Raw genomic sequence first — 19,531 nt, forward strand, 5'->3', positions numbered from 1 at the left:
TATTATATTTTAACTGTATAGGAATAAAATAGTGTGAAGATGAAGAGATTTGGAGCAAAATTAAATAAAACGCGAAAGAAAAAGAAAGAAAATTAAAATAAATAAAAAATAGGGGGACACCCTTTGTCTTTTTTTCCCCCCAAGTGGAGACAACAAAACAAGATATATAGATAAATTGCATTCTAAATGCAGTTGGTGAAGTAACGTAGCTAAGGAAAGAATTGCAAAAACGTGAAAAGCTCACTGCTTTCAGCGCCACGGCCGACGCTAGGCGCTGGCCTGGACGCTGTGCTGCGGGAATTTTCCTATTTCGTTTGGGACAATGTTATTTCGGCCCTACACGGTTCCAAATCGTATAAAAGGGGTCCTAAACCTAAACTGGAGGATATTTAACATACTTTGAAGGGAGTTTCACGTGGAGGAACACACACCACGCTTGGAAGAGGCTTTCAACTAGTTTTTCTTCTCTTCTCTTCCTTTAATTTTACAGTTTATTAGTTCTAGAGTTTTGGGTGCTACATGAACGCTGTAGTTTGAAGCTTGAATTGTTCTTATTATTATCATATTGGTTTATTTATTCAATCTTGTGCTTAATTATTTGATTTCTTGATCACCAATTGAATATTATCTACGAATCTAGGATAGAACTCGGGAGAGGGAATTTTAAATTGCATATAAGATTAAGTAGAGCAAGATCTTAACTCTTGGGGGGGGGGGGGCGGATTTGCGGTTAGGACAAGAATATACCTAATCGCCTTGCTTGGTTATTATATAGGAATTATTATTGCGTTCTTGTTAATTCTAATTCCATAGGAATATAGGCGTTAGGTTAGCTTGAATAGATGAGTAGTACTTCGGGAGAAGGCTACGAGTAATATTAACCCTGTCAATCAATAAACCAGATAAATTAGTTAGATAATTTAAGTGAAAAACTCAACGGGATTGTTAGCTAACCCATAACTCTAAAATATCGTCTCTCATTGAATTCGTACCAAATTTTGCCAACTTGTTTTCTTTAATCTCTTAGTTTACTACTCTAGATTATCTTTACTTAAATATTCATACGTTAGGATTCGCTTGAATAGATTAATTTTTTGGTTTAATTTAGTTGATAGTTAATCACAAGTCCTTGTGGGTACGATATCTGAACTTACAATCCTATAGTACTTGTCGACCACATATAATTACGTGAAGGTTTAGGAGCAACAGTAGTCAAGGCTCCCCATCGTCTGCCACCATCAGCATGCAATGTCCACTTGTGAAGCTCATGTCCCATCATCCAAGTATAGGCTCTTTCGTCTAACTGCCGGATCGCTTCCATGCGCCTCGTGAATTTGCACTGCTGGTGCTCAGTTGCGGCCATCCACATTAAATCATGGAAGGCCTTGTCGGGATATTTCTTCTAGAAATTGGCCTTCAGGTGCCTCACACAGTAACGGTGGTATGCATAGGGTTCCTGCCATTCAGGCAAATGTCGTACAGAACTAAAAATACCACCATGCCGATCAGATATTAGACAAATACCTGAACGTTGTTTGATAACGTGCTACTTCAAGTGGTTCAAAAAAGCATCCACGTCTCTTCGCTTTCATTGGCACAAATGGCAAAAGCTAGTGGAAATATTTGTCTGTTGGCATCTACTACAACTGCGATCAAAAACTTAATATCATACTTTCCATAGACAGAGTACTCTCTATGGAAATTACCGGATAACAATGCACAAAACCATCAATTGCTGGTTTAAATGACCAGAACACATAGTTAAAAATATATTCCGGTATTCCCGGACTCCACTCATGCCTCCATTCAACAACAGTCCTGGGGTTAAAGTGTTTTAGTGTGGCCATGTACCTGGGTAGAGATGAAAATGACTTATCCCAGTCACCATAAATAATTTCAAATGCACGTGTGCGCCCAAGATATGCCTTTCTTTTGGTTATAGTACACCCATATTCCTGGTGGACGGCTGTAATACACTCTTTGATCTTGAACCTAATGGACACTTCCAAGTATGGAATCAAGACAAGAGAAATCAAGTCTACATCCAGGTTGAAGTGATTCTCATTGAATGTGTCCATTTCACATATGTGGGTGCTAATATATTTACCTACTTTCCACAACCCTGATTTCTTCTTGCTCGCACGCAACATCCAGTTACAACCCATAGAGTCTCTACGGTATACAGCCTTGTATACCTCCGGAGTTGACTCCCTTACCGTCATCTCACGGCACTCTCTTACGCTGTAGATTTTTACAGCCCTAATTAGGCGAGCTTTATCGGGAAAATACACGCCCTTTGCCAGCACCGTTGGTCTAGACTCATCCCACATTGCTGACCGAACTTCGTCAAGATCCCTTGTAAGGGCATCCACATCCGGCATACTTGGCAAATTATCAAGGTAGGGAATATTCTGCTCATGAAACGGCACGTGGGACTCGTACACTCTTGGTTTAACGGGAGGTGGAGGAACATGCTCCCTCGTCAGCTCAGGTTCGATATTCACTTCCTCCTCCTCATCACCCTCGTCAAGGAAGGGTGTGTCATCTCCAGACTCATCGGCATTGTTGTCATAATCACTATTATCTTCCTGACTATGCGCATCTAGCAAATCACGAGTAAATACGTCGTCTACGGGCAACTGAGTGAGGTCAAGACCATCAAGTTGCTTGTTTTCACTGCACAAAAAAGAACAAAATGATAAGCTACTCAGATTGATAAATACTTTATATATAGCTATATCACTTCACTTACAAGTCGTACTGTGTTGACATTCCATGATGGACATTTTCTTGTTGGTGATGACTCCTAGATGGACCACCGTGATCCAACACGCCAGAACTACGCATATTCCAACTAGGAGTGGGGTCATAACTTGTAAAATTCATATCCGGACGGTACCCCTTGTGGAAAATATGAGTGTTAATACAAATCCAATTCAACAAAAAATAAACATCGTTAAAGCGTAGAAAAATTGAAGTTTACCAGTCGTCTTGTGGATTATGTAAAGTAGGTGAGAAATTATTTCCTCGTTGCTCATTCGCCGGTGGTGATAAGTTTAAATCAAGACAAACTCTTTCATCAAGAATCTGTCCGGCAAAAACTGCTCCAGAATAACCACCCGATGACTGGGGGTTATCCCTACTATGCGCAACCTCATTATTGGGAACGTCTTCAACCTTGACGTACATTTCCAATAATTTTATCACAATAAATTCCCTGTATTCATCCGGAATCCACAAAAAATCTCTAAGAGTTTCATCATCTTCGATGTTAAACTCAGAATAAGAAGCAAACCCCTGCGGAGTCACAGAATACGTATATCTACCGGTTACTTTAAGGTTCACCGTTTTCTCACACTCATTTTTTTACGTAACAACGATACCAATTTATCGTACTCCATTGTAAGCGGCAATTTAACATGACACTGTGGAGATAAACTATACCTCACAAAGTTATTCTACGCTACAACCTCACCCCCCCCCCCCCAATATAATGAAACCCTTATTTTTGGCTCTTCAGATATTATAAAAAATGCTTGATAACAAGAAGAAAAGTTTGAATAGAAGTTAGAATATTTTTTGAATGGATTTTCATAAAATCCTAACCCCGGCAAGGCCTAGCTCGGGGGGCTGGATTTTTTGATGTATAGCGCGGTATTACACCGCGCTATACCAATTTAAATTATTGTTATGTCAGTTAACCAGGACACTTATTGGTGGAGCCACAAAAAGGTATGGCGTTGTATAATACCGCGCTATATATATTTAAATTGCTGTTATGTCAGTCGCAGGAGACTAACTGGTGGGCCCACAAACAAATAAAACGCGATATTATACAGCGCTATATATAATGCAGTATTATACCGCGCTATACTTTTAACAGTAGAATAACACCATAACAAAATGACCCCAAATAATAAGGAATGAATTCAAAAGGACATTGTATTTGTAGTTTTGGTGACAGCAAGTAATTGCAGGTTGCACGCTTGTCCACATGAGTATGACGCACACGCTTACCAATAGTGTCTTCTAATCCGAATCACATGCTCCCACTCATTTTGACTTTTTTAGGAATTAGAGAAAAAAAGGAATCTTTCCTTTAATGGAAACAAATTAGTTGTGGTTCTGCTGCCAAGTGACAACTCATTTCCTCTAATGGATCATCATTTATATATTTGATTAATTCCACTGCTGATCTTTGTATATTCCTCTTCTTTCTTTCTTTCTTTAAATTGGTTTTGGTTCTTGTTCTAAATTATATGAACATGCTGACCATCACTTCAACAACCATTTTGGCCTTTAACCTTTTCTTCAATCATTTTCAAAGAGAGAACTTTATTTATCTAAAAAAAAGAAAAAAATTCCCACATACTTAACAATAAGAAATATAATTCTGAAATATTGGTTATAATCTTGATGTTGTAAGAAAAAACCAATTAGGAGGCTATATATTGAAATATTTTAGTCTTGATTTTATTCAGTTCTCTAGAAGTGAAATTATATATTGTGATATTGTTAAATAAAGAAAAATAGATTTTCTGTCAGAGATCTTAATGAAATGGTAAAATGCAATTTGTTTATAATTTGCCAAGTTTGCATAAAGGGAAAACCAATATTGAATTCTGATTGAGCTGACGCTTTTGGCATTTTGCAATTACTATTTTATAAAAGCCGAGAAATAAGAAGAAAAAAGGGGACAGAATCTTTAAGTTGATATGATTGGTCATCATCCAGCCAACAATGAATATATAAAATTTTGCAATAAACAATATAAATAATAAAAGTTTGAAATTGGTATGTATTTTAAAAAGCCAAGCCAGTTAGTGCATTCCATAAAAACTGAGCTGATGACACTCATGAAAGATAACAAAAAACAATGGTTGATCTTGGAGAAAGGATTTAAGTTTTATACATATAATGTAAAACAAATTTTACTATTATAACTTAATATTCGTTGGAAAATTACTTAATATTTTTTGCCAAGTTATTAATTTTTTAATTTTATGTTATGCTTTTTTGGTTTTTGAAAAAAAAAATGTTATGAGGATTACATAACAGTAGCGGGCATACTTTAATTTATGAGAGAGCTATAATTAAAAAGTGAAATTTACTTCCAAAAAGGGTCTAAGGACATTCCTAAAAAGGAAAGTGCTGATCTCCTATGTGCTTTTTGTGTTTTTAATAATCACACCATGTTTGTTAATTAAACCACATCGCACTGAAGCTAGGCAATCTTGCCACTTGTTAAATTGTCATTAGTCGTCAATAAGTTTTCGGTTAACCTAAAAGTTTTGAACTTTGTGGCTTATTGGCATTAAGACACGTATTGGACGAAGAGACAAAGAGAATAATTTTGGAGTTAGTCTACTAAATGGTTCCTTAATTAATCCTCCAACTCGTAGCCCTAGGTTTTAATCCGACTTTAATATTCAATACTTCTCTTATACGATTACCAGGAGCTATTATGTCGCTGCTCTAGTATTTTTTTTAGTAGCAATGACCTATAATTAGTAAAACAAATTTTCTTTTTATGGGGTCAAATGAGAGAAAGTAGAGTTTCAAACCAGAAGGGAAATCTCATTGTCGGCAGCGAATGAGAGCATATTCACGACTTTGAGTTCAACAATGTAGATTTGCATAGTTAAAGATTTATAAAAGTCTATAGTTATACAAAGTTTATACTTATTATATAAGTGGGATTATCTTAACACAATTACTATTTAAACATTTAAAATCACATGAACTCGCTCGAAAATCATTGATCAAGTACAAGTGCTCATCATTTAGTAAAAGTTACTTCAATATAGTGGGAACGTGATGATGCTAGGTGCTAGGAGCACCATACCGTTCAAACTTGCACACTAAGGCCTTATAAAATTGTTCACTTTAACAACGTAGAAATGACCCAAAAGAGAAATAATAATTGAGGACTAGAAAGTTCATGAAATTATAATGCACCAACAGAGGGAACACATACCAGAAATAAAGTGTTCAACAATTTAGACTTTCTTTCAAAAACTACAAGAATCGAAACATGGAAACTAGAAAAAAGGAAAAGAAAAAGAGTTGAGGCCTCCAAGAGTTATAAACTCTATTGGTCTAATTTTTTATGAACTTATTATTATAATTATTACTTTGATTGTCAACAAATTCTTCTTCTTCTGAATATGATTTTCAAATGGTTTTAAATATTGTATTTACAAACAAATGTAACTTAGAGCCCGTTTGAACATAAAAAAAAATCCTCTTTTTTTCAAAAAAAATTTACTTCTTTTTCGAAATTAGCGTATGTTCGTCAAATTTTCAATCTTCACTTGAAGATGCATTTTGGAAATTTTCGAAAATGAAAAACTCCAAAAAGTTATTTTTTAAATTTTTCACTCAAATCACTCACAAAACTTCAAAAATAACCCAAAATTATATTCATGTCCAAACACAACTCTAAATTCAAATACCATTGTCGAAGGTACCGCCGTCATGTTGTGAACCCATGGTCTTCTGAATAGGCATCATATCTCATATCCCCTTCGATCACATAGAATTTTGTTTCCTGAATGGTCCCGGCGGTGTTCACCGGTAGGGTTATCTCCTCTTTAGAAGCTTCACATGCCATGTTAAATTCGTTCTACACCCGGACTGCTAGCACTATTTGGTCTTGTAGACCCAACTGCTCCACTACCCTCGATCTAATGATGTTGGCCGAGCTACCCGGATCAATCAAGACACACTTAACTCGAGATTTATTTATAAGTACGGATATTACCAGTGCATCATTATGCGGTTGTACGATGCCTTCAGCGTCCTTATCGTCGAACGAAATAGTTCCCTCCGGGATATAATCTCGGGTTCGTTTTTCCCTTGTGATGGACACTTTAATGCGCTTTATCATTGGTCCCTGGGGACATCGACCCCTCCAATGATCATGTTGATGACGTGCTGAGGCTCTTCTTGTTCAGTCTGTTTATTGCAGTCCCTATTCCTGAAGTGATTTTTGGCTCGATCACTTAGAAACTCCCGGAGATGCCCATTATTGAATAACCGGGCCACCTATTCTCTTAATTGTCGGCACTCATCGGTCTTGTGGTCATGATTGCCATGATACTTACACATCAAGTCAGGGTCTCTCTAGGCAGGGTCGGACTGCAATGGTCGTGGCCACTTGGTATCCTTGATGCGCCCGATGGCAGATACGATGCTGGCAGCATCGACATTGAAGTTATATTCCGATACTTTGGTGCCTCCCTAGCCTCGGGTGGCTTATGGAAACCGTTTTGCTTATCAGTCCCCGGCTAGTGTGGCCTCGATTGCTCATCTTCTCGTTCCTCATAGGGTGACTCCCAGATCCGTTACCCCTTCGATCTCTGCCATACGGTTGGTACCGATCTCTGCTTGGTCTCGGCTTATGATCGACGACTTTCCTAGACATGTCATTGGCTCTGATGGGATAAATGGACCCAGAAGGGCCCCCGAGCTGATCGTCCTCGACTCTGATTTTTGACTACTACCTGTGGTGGACGTCGGCCCAATTACAGCCGGGTACTCTATTAAAAATTGTTTTAACTGCTGAGAAGCCAAGGAGCTTCGGGGGTTAAGTCCTTGAGTGAATGCCTGAACGACCCAATCATCTGCAATCGGAGGCAAGTCCATCCATTCCATTTGAAACTTTAAAACGAACTCCCTGAGCATTTCGTTATCTCTTTTCTTTACCTTGAAAAGATCCAATTTTCTGGTTTCGACCTTGATGGCCCCGGCATGCGCTTTCACAAAAGCATGTGCAAGCATAGCAAACGAAGCAATAGAATTTGAGGGTAATTTGTGATACCATATCATCGCTCCTTTTGACACATTTTCTCTGAACTTCTTTAGCAAAACCGACTCGATTTCGTCATCTTCCAAGTCGTTCCCCTAGATGGCACACGTATATGAGGTCACGTGCTCATTTGGATCCGTGGCTCCGTTATATTTCCGAATCTCGGGCATACGAAACTTCTTCGGGATTGGCATCGGTTTCGCGCTTGGAGGAAAAGGCTTTTGGAAAATTTCTTGGAGTCTAGGCCTTTCAATATCGGGGCGCTCCTGGGATTTGATCAACCCTGGAGTTATAGGTCTCCACTTTTTTGTCGTTGGCCTCAATTTTCTTCTCCCCTGATTCCACTCACTTTGTCAATTCCTCAAGCTTTTTTATTATTTCGGGATGGGTTCCGGGCTTAGCTTCATACACCTTGGTGGTAAGCGCTTTGTTCGGGCCTTAGTACGAGAGGTTTTTAGCTTCGATTCCGATTTCATGTAGTTATGTCCTTGCTTCATTTGCCCCGCCGGGAAATCGAGGCGCTCATTAACCTCGATTTTACCCGTATACAAACTTTTATACGTCCTGCTTCAAAAAAATTAGAAGGTATGATAGGATGAATAAAAAGTTTCAGCCTTAATTAGAAATTTAAAGTTCGAACTTTTGGATATGACGCGGCATGAAATCAAAGACGGGGCCGAGTATCGCATACTAGGCAGTGTAATTAAAGGCGTTCTTAAAGCATGCTTAAGTCCTAAAGCGAGGCTCAAGACATTTTGAGTGCTTCGACTCGTTTAGCGCTTCAGTATTTTTATCAAGGCTCTATAACATACTTTTCCTTGTCAGCGAGCGTAATCCTAAAGAGGCGACACTAAACAATTGATATTTTACTTTATTGTAAATTTTCTTTAATTTCTTTCTCCATATATTTGGTATTCATGCTTATAGATATTAGTCTTGGATTATATATATATATTCGTAATTTTTTTTTCCGTATGCTCCTTTTTTTATTAAAGTCCATGCTTTATTTATACCTTATGCTTAAAATCCCAGCCGACCTTAGAGCTTTATTGTGCTTTTCGTCCGGGATAATACTGATACTAGGTGAAAAAGGTATCCTATTGGGGAAGGAATAAATGACGGAGCAAGTGACGTTGTGTGTTTAAGACTAAAACTAGCTAACAGTGACTCTGAATCGTGTCACAAAAGGACACCTGCACTCAAAGACTGACAGGGCTGCTGTTGCCTCGTGGAGTAATAACATGTAGGGGCACCACTCAAAGTAGGCACATCCAATTTTGGAAGGGCCCCCAAACTAACCCAATTAAAATATAGGCATCATTTAGCTTGCTAATTGACACGTTTCCTATTAAATGTCGAGTCTAGTGTTTATAGCATTTAGACTTTCGAGAAATGATGGGCTTTATGACAAGCCAACAATGAATGGCACATGTTTCATATGATCTAAAGCCATTGGATCATTGGATTGATTTTTCCTACTACTCGAGCTGTTATTTCTCCATACTTCTAAAATGTTACTATTAGACTAGGTATATGGTTTGAATCTCAAAGCAATGGTTTATACATTTATCTTAATTTCGACTTTAGAGATAATCTTTTTTCGTTATCGTTTTTAGAGAACCGTCTAAAGTTCCAACTAAAATAAGGTAAAATATTTTTCATTATCTCAATTAAAGTACCGAGCCTCCCGATATATGCTTGTTTAACTAATTAGGTACAATGTAAATGTAAAGACTTATTTCAACCACGAGTTACTTTCTCTTTAGAACTACATTGTTATTTTTTAATTCTAAAGGAAGATATTAGATAAAATTTTGAAGATTAATCGGAATATTGAGGTCTGCATGGATATATGAGTAAAAATAAGCTTTGAAGCTATAAGATTACTAATATTGTCATGGGAGTGCAAAATTGTTTCCCCTGAATATCAGAACGTATTTGAGATAATATTACTTTTGTCACATATTTTTTTTCTTTCTAGTTTGACAATCATGGAGTAAAGTCCAAGCACGAAGTGCAAGAAAAGAAAAAAGGATGCAGAATAAACAAAGAAAATTGAACTGAACAATAATTACTAGAAGGTTGTACATTTATACTATGAAACGAATAATGGTCTATTTACCACCGAACTGTTTCTAGAGACCCCACTAAAATTATTGAAATTGTCAGAGAGCAATTAACTTGCAAAGGAGAAAAGAGCAAGTAATCTCGACCACCTAAATGTTGTTTGATCAAGGTTAACCGCATAACTAATTGCAGTTAAATTTAAATTATTTGTACGTTTTTTTTATCGCACAATAATCATGACGCAGCCATGAAAACGAATCAGGACAAGAAAAGGATGCTCCGCCAACGCTAATTGAATTGTTTCGTCAGTATTACTAATGGGCCAAATTTTGGGCCCACCAAGGCCCTAAACCCTTCAAAGGAACTGGTAACCACTTTGTTGTAATTTTGTTTCGAAAAATGACACTGTATAGCCGCTCTCAAAATAATAATCAAAAATGTATATTTTTTGTATGTATATTAAAATTATATTTTTTCAGCTAACAAATATAAATAATTTCTGGTACGAGCTAAAAGTTAAAAAAGTCCTAATTGCTTGTAAAAATTGCACGGGGCGCCCTATTTGGTCGCCCCCATTTAACCTATACCCATTTTTTTAAAAAGTTTCAACTTGTACCCACTTTTTAAATAAATTCAACCCCGTTTCTCCTTCTCCTTCTCCTCCTTCGTTTTCTTCTTCTTCTTTCTTCTGCTGCTGTTGGTGTTGCTATGAAACTTCAGTTCATGGGATGATTGTCATAAGTATGTTTATCAGATTATTTAAAAACAAATTATAAATAACTACGTAAGTTAGTAGACAATAATTTGTGAATATTTCCACGTATGGGAAGTTTAAGGTCACACTTAGCCATTTTTTTCATGATAATTCTGTTCTTTTCACGTTTATTTGTTTCCAAAACTTTATATTAGATACTGTTGGCAATCTGATTATTTTATAGTAGTCTGATTATAACAAAACTAATGAATCCAGGACAAAAAAAACTTCAGCTTATTTAGTGCAATTACAAACAAAAACTTCAGCAAATAGAGAACAAAGCTTCAGCTACTATGCTTAAGTTCAGCAATACAAACAAAAACTTCAGCACACTTAGTTCAGCATACTTGCTACTTCAGGCTCGTCTACTAGAATGCTGAAGTTTTGCGTGATTGCCTTTGCTACTTCAGCCCCGTATGCTGAAGTTACGCGAAAAAGTGGGTACGCTTGCAATTTTTTTTACAAAGCGGGCACAAGTTAAAACGTGACCCAAAAAGTGGGTATAGATACAAATCCCCGTAAATTCTTCTTGTTTAATATTTTGCTCATGTGTATCTATATATGGTTTCAGGATGTACATGAGGCAGGGGCTAACTGGCCAAACAAGAGTTACAAGACCTCAAATTCTCAAAATGTCCATTGATTTTCATTTTCTCGATTATTGCTGCATGGACTAACTGATTCAAATTCGCATCGGATAAGTCTACTAGGGATAAGACGCTCCTTATGGGAAGGTTATTCATTCCTTGAACTCCATCTCGAGACTTTGTTTGAAAATAAAGAGATCTTAACCATCTCACCATACTTCTCGGTTAATATAGATATGAGAAAAATAATGTTCATCGAAATTATGTTAAACAGATGGCACGCAACAAGCAGCACAAAACTAAGGGAAGTTGGTAGTTGGTTCTATTGTGGGAGGTCGTAGAGACTAGAAAGTAAAAAGTGTACAAAGTACTCTTCTCTTCTTTCTTTCTCAATAAGTTTGAGATGAAAGGCAAGGAAGAATAGGTGATGGGCTTTGGGGCAGGGCGTAGCATGATTTAGTTCTAAATATAAGATAAGAGGCATCAGATGTTAGTAATTCTCCCCTAGCTCCGCCCCGGGAGGGGCCAGGGTGGATTTTATAAGCAAAATTATGGGACATGTGAACCTATGGTCTTTTAAAAGGTTATAATATTAATTAGTGACATGAAAATTGAATGGTGCACTTGGTTGAGAGTTAAATTATTTATTAAGAGGAATAAGGATCAATTCCCACTTAATATATATATATATATATATAAATAAATAATGTATCCATGTATTAGAAATCCTTGATCCGCCTATGGGGCGGGACAAAACAATGAAAGCAGTGGAGCAGTTGGTCAATTCAGAATGGGACCGCTTTGTTGTATTGGTTGAAAAGGCCAAAACATTATTGTTTTCCTTTCTTCTGTATTAAACTCCCCACTGACCTTAAATTTTGGAACCTTTTTTTTTTTTTTTTTTTTACCATCAGGAGTAAAATTATTTACGAGGCATTGGCTCTAGAAAATTTGTGGGATCATAGTTAAACGAGCCGACGGATTAGAAAGAGTAACATAAATACATTTCTATGAGACAAATATATTTAAACAATTCTTTTTTGGCTAAAAGGAACAAATAAGGATGACTAGAGAGAGTACTATAAATAATGTATTTAATTTGTAGTAAATTCAAATTCATTATTTAAAATATAGTGAATGTAATGATTAACATGTTTATAAATTTATAATCTTGGAATCACGATTGACAATGATATTAACATTCTCTTATTCTTGTATATCACAGACCATTAATGCAAAAGAGCGGGAGATAGAGAGCCCCATGTGTTTTTTCTTCTTCTTTTCCATGTTTAATGTGTGTGTGTGTTTTTCTTTTCTTGCTTTGAGCATTCGGAAGTCATGTTCAACAAATTTAAATTTGCAATGAGTAAGCTCACTAAAGAAGGTATAATTCTCCCGAAAGCTCTCTATTTTTATGGTTCAAATTCGAGATTTCTGATTGAAAAAATAAAAGAAATTTCAATCATGTTATATAAAGTACTCCCTCTGGTCCAAAATAAGTGATTTTTTGGCCTTTTTCTTGTGGTCCAAAATAAGTGATTTTTCCAGATTTCAAGAATGAATTAATTATTTTTTTCCTACATTGTCCTTGAAGTAAATGGTGTTGGAATATGTGTTAGGAGTGTTTATGTGAGATAGTAAAGGTTAATATGATCAATTCCATTGCTAATTAATGTTAAAAGGTGAATTTTTTAATTTGTGTGAAAACATCCAAAAAATCACTTATTTTGAACCGGAGGGAGTAGTTTATATAACATGTGGTTGGGATCAGGAAACCAATAGAAAGGCAAATAAAAAATAAAAAAATAGAAAAGCAAATAGAGAAAGCTGTATACGTTTCGAAAATCTAGTGGTGCTCAACAATAATTGGTCCCCACGTTCGTGGAGTAGCAGTAAGTATTAGGTGTAATCCCATGCGCCTCTATATTAACTACTCATCGGACCCGACGCATGTGATTACTGCCACCATACAAACTTTCACAAATAGTAACAAATTCACAATGATGTAGGAAAGCTACCCAATAATAGATATTTATAGTGGTCCTTGTGGTCCCACAATTTTGTACTTCTAAATTAAAAAGGCAATACCCCAAAACTATACTAGATATTTTTGGAAACTAATTGTAAATTGAAAGGTAAGATTAATTTAAAAATAAAATAGATGGTTGCAGGAAAGGGACTCCTTAAAAAAAAAAAAAGTTACGCACAATTATTGTTTTCACAAAAATCAATAAAAATATTACATGTGCTTCCACATAAACTTTAATCAGTTAAGCATAACTAGGAGTACTTAGTATACATTCTTATTTTATTTTATTACTCCCTCCGGTCCACAATAAGTGACCAATTTGCTTTTTTATTTTGGTCCAAAATAAGTGTCCATTTATATAATCAAGAAAGAATTCAATTTTTTTTTACAAAATTACCCTTATGTATTCCTAAAAAGTTTTCTTACTCCTCACATTAAATATTTAATTAAGGGTAATTTAGTCATACTAGGTATTTTTATATAGAATTTAGTATTTTTTTAATGGGCGTGCCAATAGCAAATTGATCACTTATTGTGGACCGAAGGAAGTACTTAATTATGATAAATGCATATAGCTTGGTTCGAACGTTTGATAAGTTTTATCCAAACTTCCATGGAAAAATGACTACATTTGGTATGGTTATTTAGATAAAACGGGCAATTGTTGCACTGACATAACTTAGCAATTGTTAGGTTAGAACTAAAGACATTTTGTTGATGCAAGTAAGTAAACTTAGAGATCACTTTTTATCCTGAATGTCGCATTCTCCTCCTAATGGCTAAAAAGGATGCATAAAACAAGATACACACATTAGATTATAAATTTATTCGTTTGTCTCAGATTGATTATCTTGATATGAATTTTAATGATTATTAATTTAGATACTGAAAAGTTATTGTATACCTGTTGGATTACATGTAGTATGATGAGGAGTTGGGGCTCGGTTTGACTCAATCTTGTCAAAGGTACAATTAAGCTTAGGTCGAGCTCATCAATTGGACTCGACTTGACTTGGCTCAATTCTACTTGGACTATAACTACACTCTCACTTACTTGAGAGATAGAAAGAGAGAGCATTTTTCTAAACTAAACCCTACCAATGGAATTAGTCACTTAACGTATTTAAAGGTGACTTAAATAAAGTAGCTGATGTTTCTATCAGCTAATTAATTAAGTAAAGCCACTTGAATTGAGGCAAAGAAAACAATACTCCTACTAAACTAGAGTTTGACAAAAAAGAAAGTCCTGTTTAGTGTTTAATTAATTTATAAAGGTGGAGACTTAAAACCTCCCCTTGATAAAATGAGTCAAACCTTAATCCTAATCAGAAGCTCACTGACCTTATCTTGGATTATGAAAGGTGATTGGTTTTGACATTCCACCTGTTGACAGCAACATGAGTCACCGAATGAATTCCCTTTTACTTCAAAAAATTACACAAATGTCACTACCAAATCATAATCAACAAAATTAAGCGTACAATATCTTTCCTAATGACATAAAATTATTATTTTTTCATTCCTCTTAGATAATAGCAAACAAAATTACACATGTCATCTTGTTAATAATCTAGTTATACTACAATTATAATGTAAGTAGATAATTTAAGCAAATTTATGCAGTTATTGCTAATATTGTATTTTTCATATATTAAGAAGAAATATTTGATTTACCACATTAGACCCCACATAAATTATAGAAGCACTAGTTATGCAGTATTTTATACCAAAAAACAAAATTCTATATAAGTAGTAATACGATATTTTATATGAAGATTAAACTCTCTTAATACTTCAAATCAAAACACCCTTACTAATAAGTGGTTTGCCTATATGTATTTGGGGCCCGTTCTCAAACATAAATTTCTGTTTAGGTGAGCTTCCACGAATCATCATGAGGAGCCAAACCATATTACCTCATTTCATGTCTTACAAATAAATTTATTTTTTTGTAATTTTAATACACTTTTTTCCTAATTTTAAAAGTTAATCTCTTTTCCTAATTTTGAAAAGAAAAAAAAAAAAAAAGAGGTAGCAGAAGTGTGTACTAAAATAAGAAAAACTTTTTCATAAGTTGCAGTATCCACAAGCACCATCTCCATCCAATCACAACCCACCACCTATAGTCTTCTCTCAATTCTCTCTCCAAATTCCAATTATTTTTTTATTTTTTTGGGGAACGTAAATTTAAATTAATTCCTCAAAGCTTATTATACTAGATTGTTTACTTGTTGCTCTTGTTCTTACCATCTTTTTATCTTGCTCTCTCTCTCTTTCTCTTTTCTTTGTTGTTGAGTCATAAAGGGAAAAGGAAGAAAGCAGACACAAATTTTCTCTGCTTCTCTCCCTTTTTCTCCCCTCACACAAAGCCCCTTATAATTCTCAAATTCAGAGTCTTTGTACTATTTACTCATTTGGGTGTCAACAATTTTCAGCTTTTTACAGTGTCACCTTGTTTCTTCAGCTAGTGAGCTTTAATTATAGAAAGTTCTCTCCTTTTTCTTTTTCAAAATTGTTCTGTGGGTTCAGATCTTAATGAGAATATTTTGTAAGATTTTAACTTGGTGTGAGATAATCTTTGTCTGTTATAGTTAATCCCTTTTTTTTAAGATTATCATAGAGCTTAGGATTTTTTTTTCTTTTGACATTGAAAAAGTTAGAGTCTTTTCAAGATTCCTCAGGTTGGGGAGGTGGCTATGGTTAAAAAAAGGTATTCTGATTCCTTATAGATGCTGACTTGTTGATTTAACACTGATATTGCCATTGTAAAATCTCAGCCTCTCTACATTTCCTCTCTGAGTCCTTTGCTTCCTCAAATTCAAAACCTTTTTTTAAAAAAAATGCATTCTTGAACCATCTTTTGTAACTTTGCCCTCTGTAATTTGACTTTTTTTTGAGGTGGGGGTTATGGAGATTTTATCACCAGCTCCTTATCTTTCAAATTCAAGCTGGTTTCTTGATGAGGAAAAGAGCACAAAATGGACTCCAGCTGAGAATAAGGCATTTGAGAATGCTCTTGCTTTGTTTGATAAAGATACACCAGATAGATGGCAAAGGGTAGCAGAAATGGTTCCAGGGAAAACAGTTATTGATGTAATTAGGCAATATAAGGAATTAGAAGATGATGTGAGCAGGATAGAAGCTGGATTAATTACTATTCCTGGTTATACTACTACTACTACTTCTTCTTCTTCTTCACCTTTTACATTAGAATGGGGGAATAGTCATAATAGCTTTGATGGATACAAGCAGTCTTATGTTGTTGGAGGCAAAAGATCTTTGTCCAATAGACCTCCAGAACAAGAGAGGAAGAAGGGTATTCCATGGACAGAGGAAGAACATAAGTGAGTTTTTTTCTTCATTATTGTTTATTTCTGTTGTGTGTGTACTTTCTTTCACTGTGTTTTTTTTTTAAAATTGCATGTTTGGCTTCTTTCTATATGGACCACCCTATAATTTTTCTTGTATAGTTGTATCCCTATAATATCACACAGTTCATTTAACAACTTGGCAAAACATGTCAGGTAGTGGAATATTGAACCACCACCTAAATAATTATATGTGACAAGTTGACAATAATTCAGAGGCGGACCTAGAGTGTAGTGTTAGGAGTTCGATTCAGTTGAACTCATCATTTTTAGCGTAGATTATAAATATATACTAAAAGTGAAAACCCCTGAAAAGTAGCATAAATATTAATTTTGAATCCATGAGCTCAGAATCTTGAACCTATTAAGTTTTCTGGTTGTTCTTCAGTCTTGGGTGCTGAGAAAGCTGACATGTACGTTAGACTTGGTTTATCTGTTAAGTTTCTAAGATTCTTTAAGCATTGATGTTTATATGATCCAATTTCATTATTGACAATGGGATTTGCTTGATTCTTGTTCAGGTTGTTTCTAATGGGGCTTAAAAAGTATGGAAAAGGTGATTGGAGGAATATCTCGCGAAATTTCGTTATTACTAGAACCCCAACTCAAGTGGCAAGTCATGCTCAGAAATACTTTATCAGACAACTTTCTGGTGGCAAAGATAAAAGACGCGCCAGCATTCATGACATTACAACAATAAATCTCAATGATAATCAAACGCCTTCACCGGATCACCAAAAACCAACTTCAATCGATCAATCCACTGTGATTTCCCAGCAACCAAAATCGGCTGACAATGCCATGCACAAAATGCCATTTCAGTGGAGTCAGGTGAATAATGGCTTTAATTATGCAGAAGGAAGTTTGTTCGTGTCTCCTCCTTATGGAGGTAACTCCTATGGGGACACTAAAATGCAAAGCCAAAGTCTGCAGCAAAGAGGTGCTATGCGTGAGCCTTACTTTGGATCTCAAAGTATGAATTTTCAGCTTCAATCGGCACAGCCTTACTATCATGCATGACATAGGCGTATCCAATATATTAGAACTTTGATCAGTGCGTCAAAATATGCTTATTTTCAATTCAGTATCTAGCTTCTGTTACTGCTTCCGTCGGTCTACATCTCTCTTGTATTGTGAATATATGTTGCTTGGCACTTTGAGTTAGCCATGAGTTAGTGTGTCCTTTTAGGAAGTCCAAGATCCTTACTCTCTGTAGTCTGTACTTAAAACCATAGTACAGGTGGAGTTCACAGTGGCAAAATGAGCATAGAGGAATGGACACAAAACCTGTAAAATCCTTTTGAGGGCATAATAGAATTACAAGAGATGCAAGGAAAATGGCCTGATTTTATGTACATTTCAGGAAGATCATGGAGTATTACTAGCTATTGTACTCTAAATGAAAATCACAGACAAATAAAGGTCTGTTAGAAATTTTATGGCATTTGAGATTTGACTGTTGATTGTAGTAACACCGGATATTCCTAGTGCACATTTAAGCTTTTGTTTTGAATGTAAATGTTTCCCTGTTGATAGACCTAACAGTCTTAAGGGTGTTTTCGCAAGCATAAGTGTATTGGTGAAAATTAGACTCGTCATGTGGGTTTATTAAATGGCGACACGTGTCAGCAAAGTTTGAAGAAAAGTGAAGAATGACATGTAAAGACGATATGTGAAACACCCCCGGGACCGAACATACCGTGCCTGTTAGCCTCGGAACTGATATCATGAAATAGCCCCGATCAGGTGCGGGAGAATATCTCATAATTACCAATGAGGAAGGAATCAATTAAACCCGGATTATATGGGATTTACCATCATTACACCATCAGTTACAAATCAATTATTAATAAATGCAATAAATGATTGTAACGGTCAGAACAAGGCAATCAATTACAAGATTGACTCAACAGGCACGAGATTGACTCAACAGGCACGGGATTGACTCAACAGGCACGGGATTGACTCAACAGGCACGGGATTGACTCATCAGGCACGGGATTGACTCATCAGTTACGGAATTAACTCATCAGTTATGGAATTAACTCATCAGTTACGAAATTAACTCATCAGTTACGAAATTCTAGCATTTACACAGCTGTTACAAGTCTTCCAAAAGTAATGGATGAATTGAGTAAATGCTCATAATGGACACATAATTCAAGGAGAATGATTACTTAGATTTAGTCCTATAAATAGACATATTTTTACCACCATGAGGGGAATCTAATTTTCTTCTCTACAATTCTACACATTGTAAGTGATAGCATATTGCTCTCAAGTTAGCCATAGTTCGGCTCTTCAAGCTCTGTTCGGCTCATTATCCTATCAAGGATCATTCAATAAGAATTCTTTCTTCTCTGCTTTATTTTTATTATATTATCTGTCATTGAATTTATTTCCCACTTCTTTATCACGTTGTATTAACGAAATTTTATATCTTTTGGATTGAATCGGTTGCTTGTGGCCCGTCATATAAAATTATTGCTTTGACCTTGAAAACTATTTTTTGGGTTAAACAGTTTGGTTCCGTTACCGGGAACTCAAGCAAATTTGCTATTCATCCAAAGATAGTAACAATTTTTGTTAATCGCTTGTTTTCAGTTTAAACCTTCATGATGGCTAAAATTTTTCCAATCAACACAGTTGAGGACAACCAAGTTGGAGATGGCTTTACCATGCAAAATAAAAAGGGAATAATAGCCATGATGATGATATGTAAGCAACAAGCAGAGAAAAATAGAGAATGTATATCAGTACCAGAACTGATTATAACGGATTTGTACGAAACAGTTCCGGAACAGGAGGTTCAGATACACCAGGTAATTTTAATTTGCAAAATTTAGTTCTAACCTTACAGGAACAGATCAAGGAACAGAACGAGCGGATAGAACACCTCCGGGAATTCCTATCTAT

The 19,531-nt window shown here is 35.7% G+C and overlaps 1 protein-coding gene across 1 annotated transcript; it reads left to right on the top strand.

The window, feature by feature from the left end:
* LOC109233090 (transcription factor DIVARICATA-like) lies at positions 15,453-18,134 on the top strand. The gene is made up of 2 exons (XM_019398848.1): positions 15,453-16,591; positions 17,137-18,134. The coding sequence occupies exons 1-2, from the start codon at positions 16,155-16,157 to the stop codon at positions 17,633-17,635; spliced, it is 936 nt and encodes a 311-aa protein (XP_019254393.1). The 5' UTR covers positions 15,453-16,154; the 3' UTR covers positions 17,636-18,134.

Source organism: Nicotiana attenuata, chromosome 10, assembly GCF_001879085.1.
Source record: "Nicotiana attenuata strain UT chromosome 10, NIATTr2, whole genome shotgun sequence".
Lineage (NCBI taxonomy): Eukaryota > Viridiplantae > Streptophyta > Magnoliopsida > Solanales > Solanaceae > Nicotiana > Nicotiana attenuata.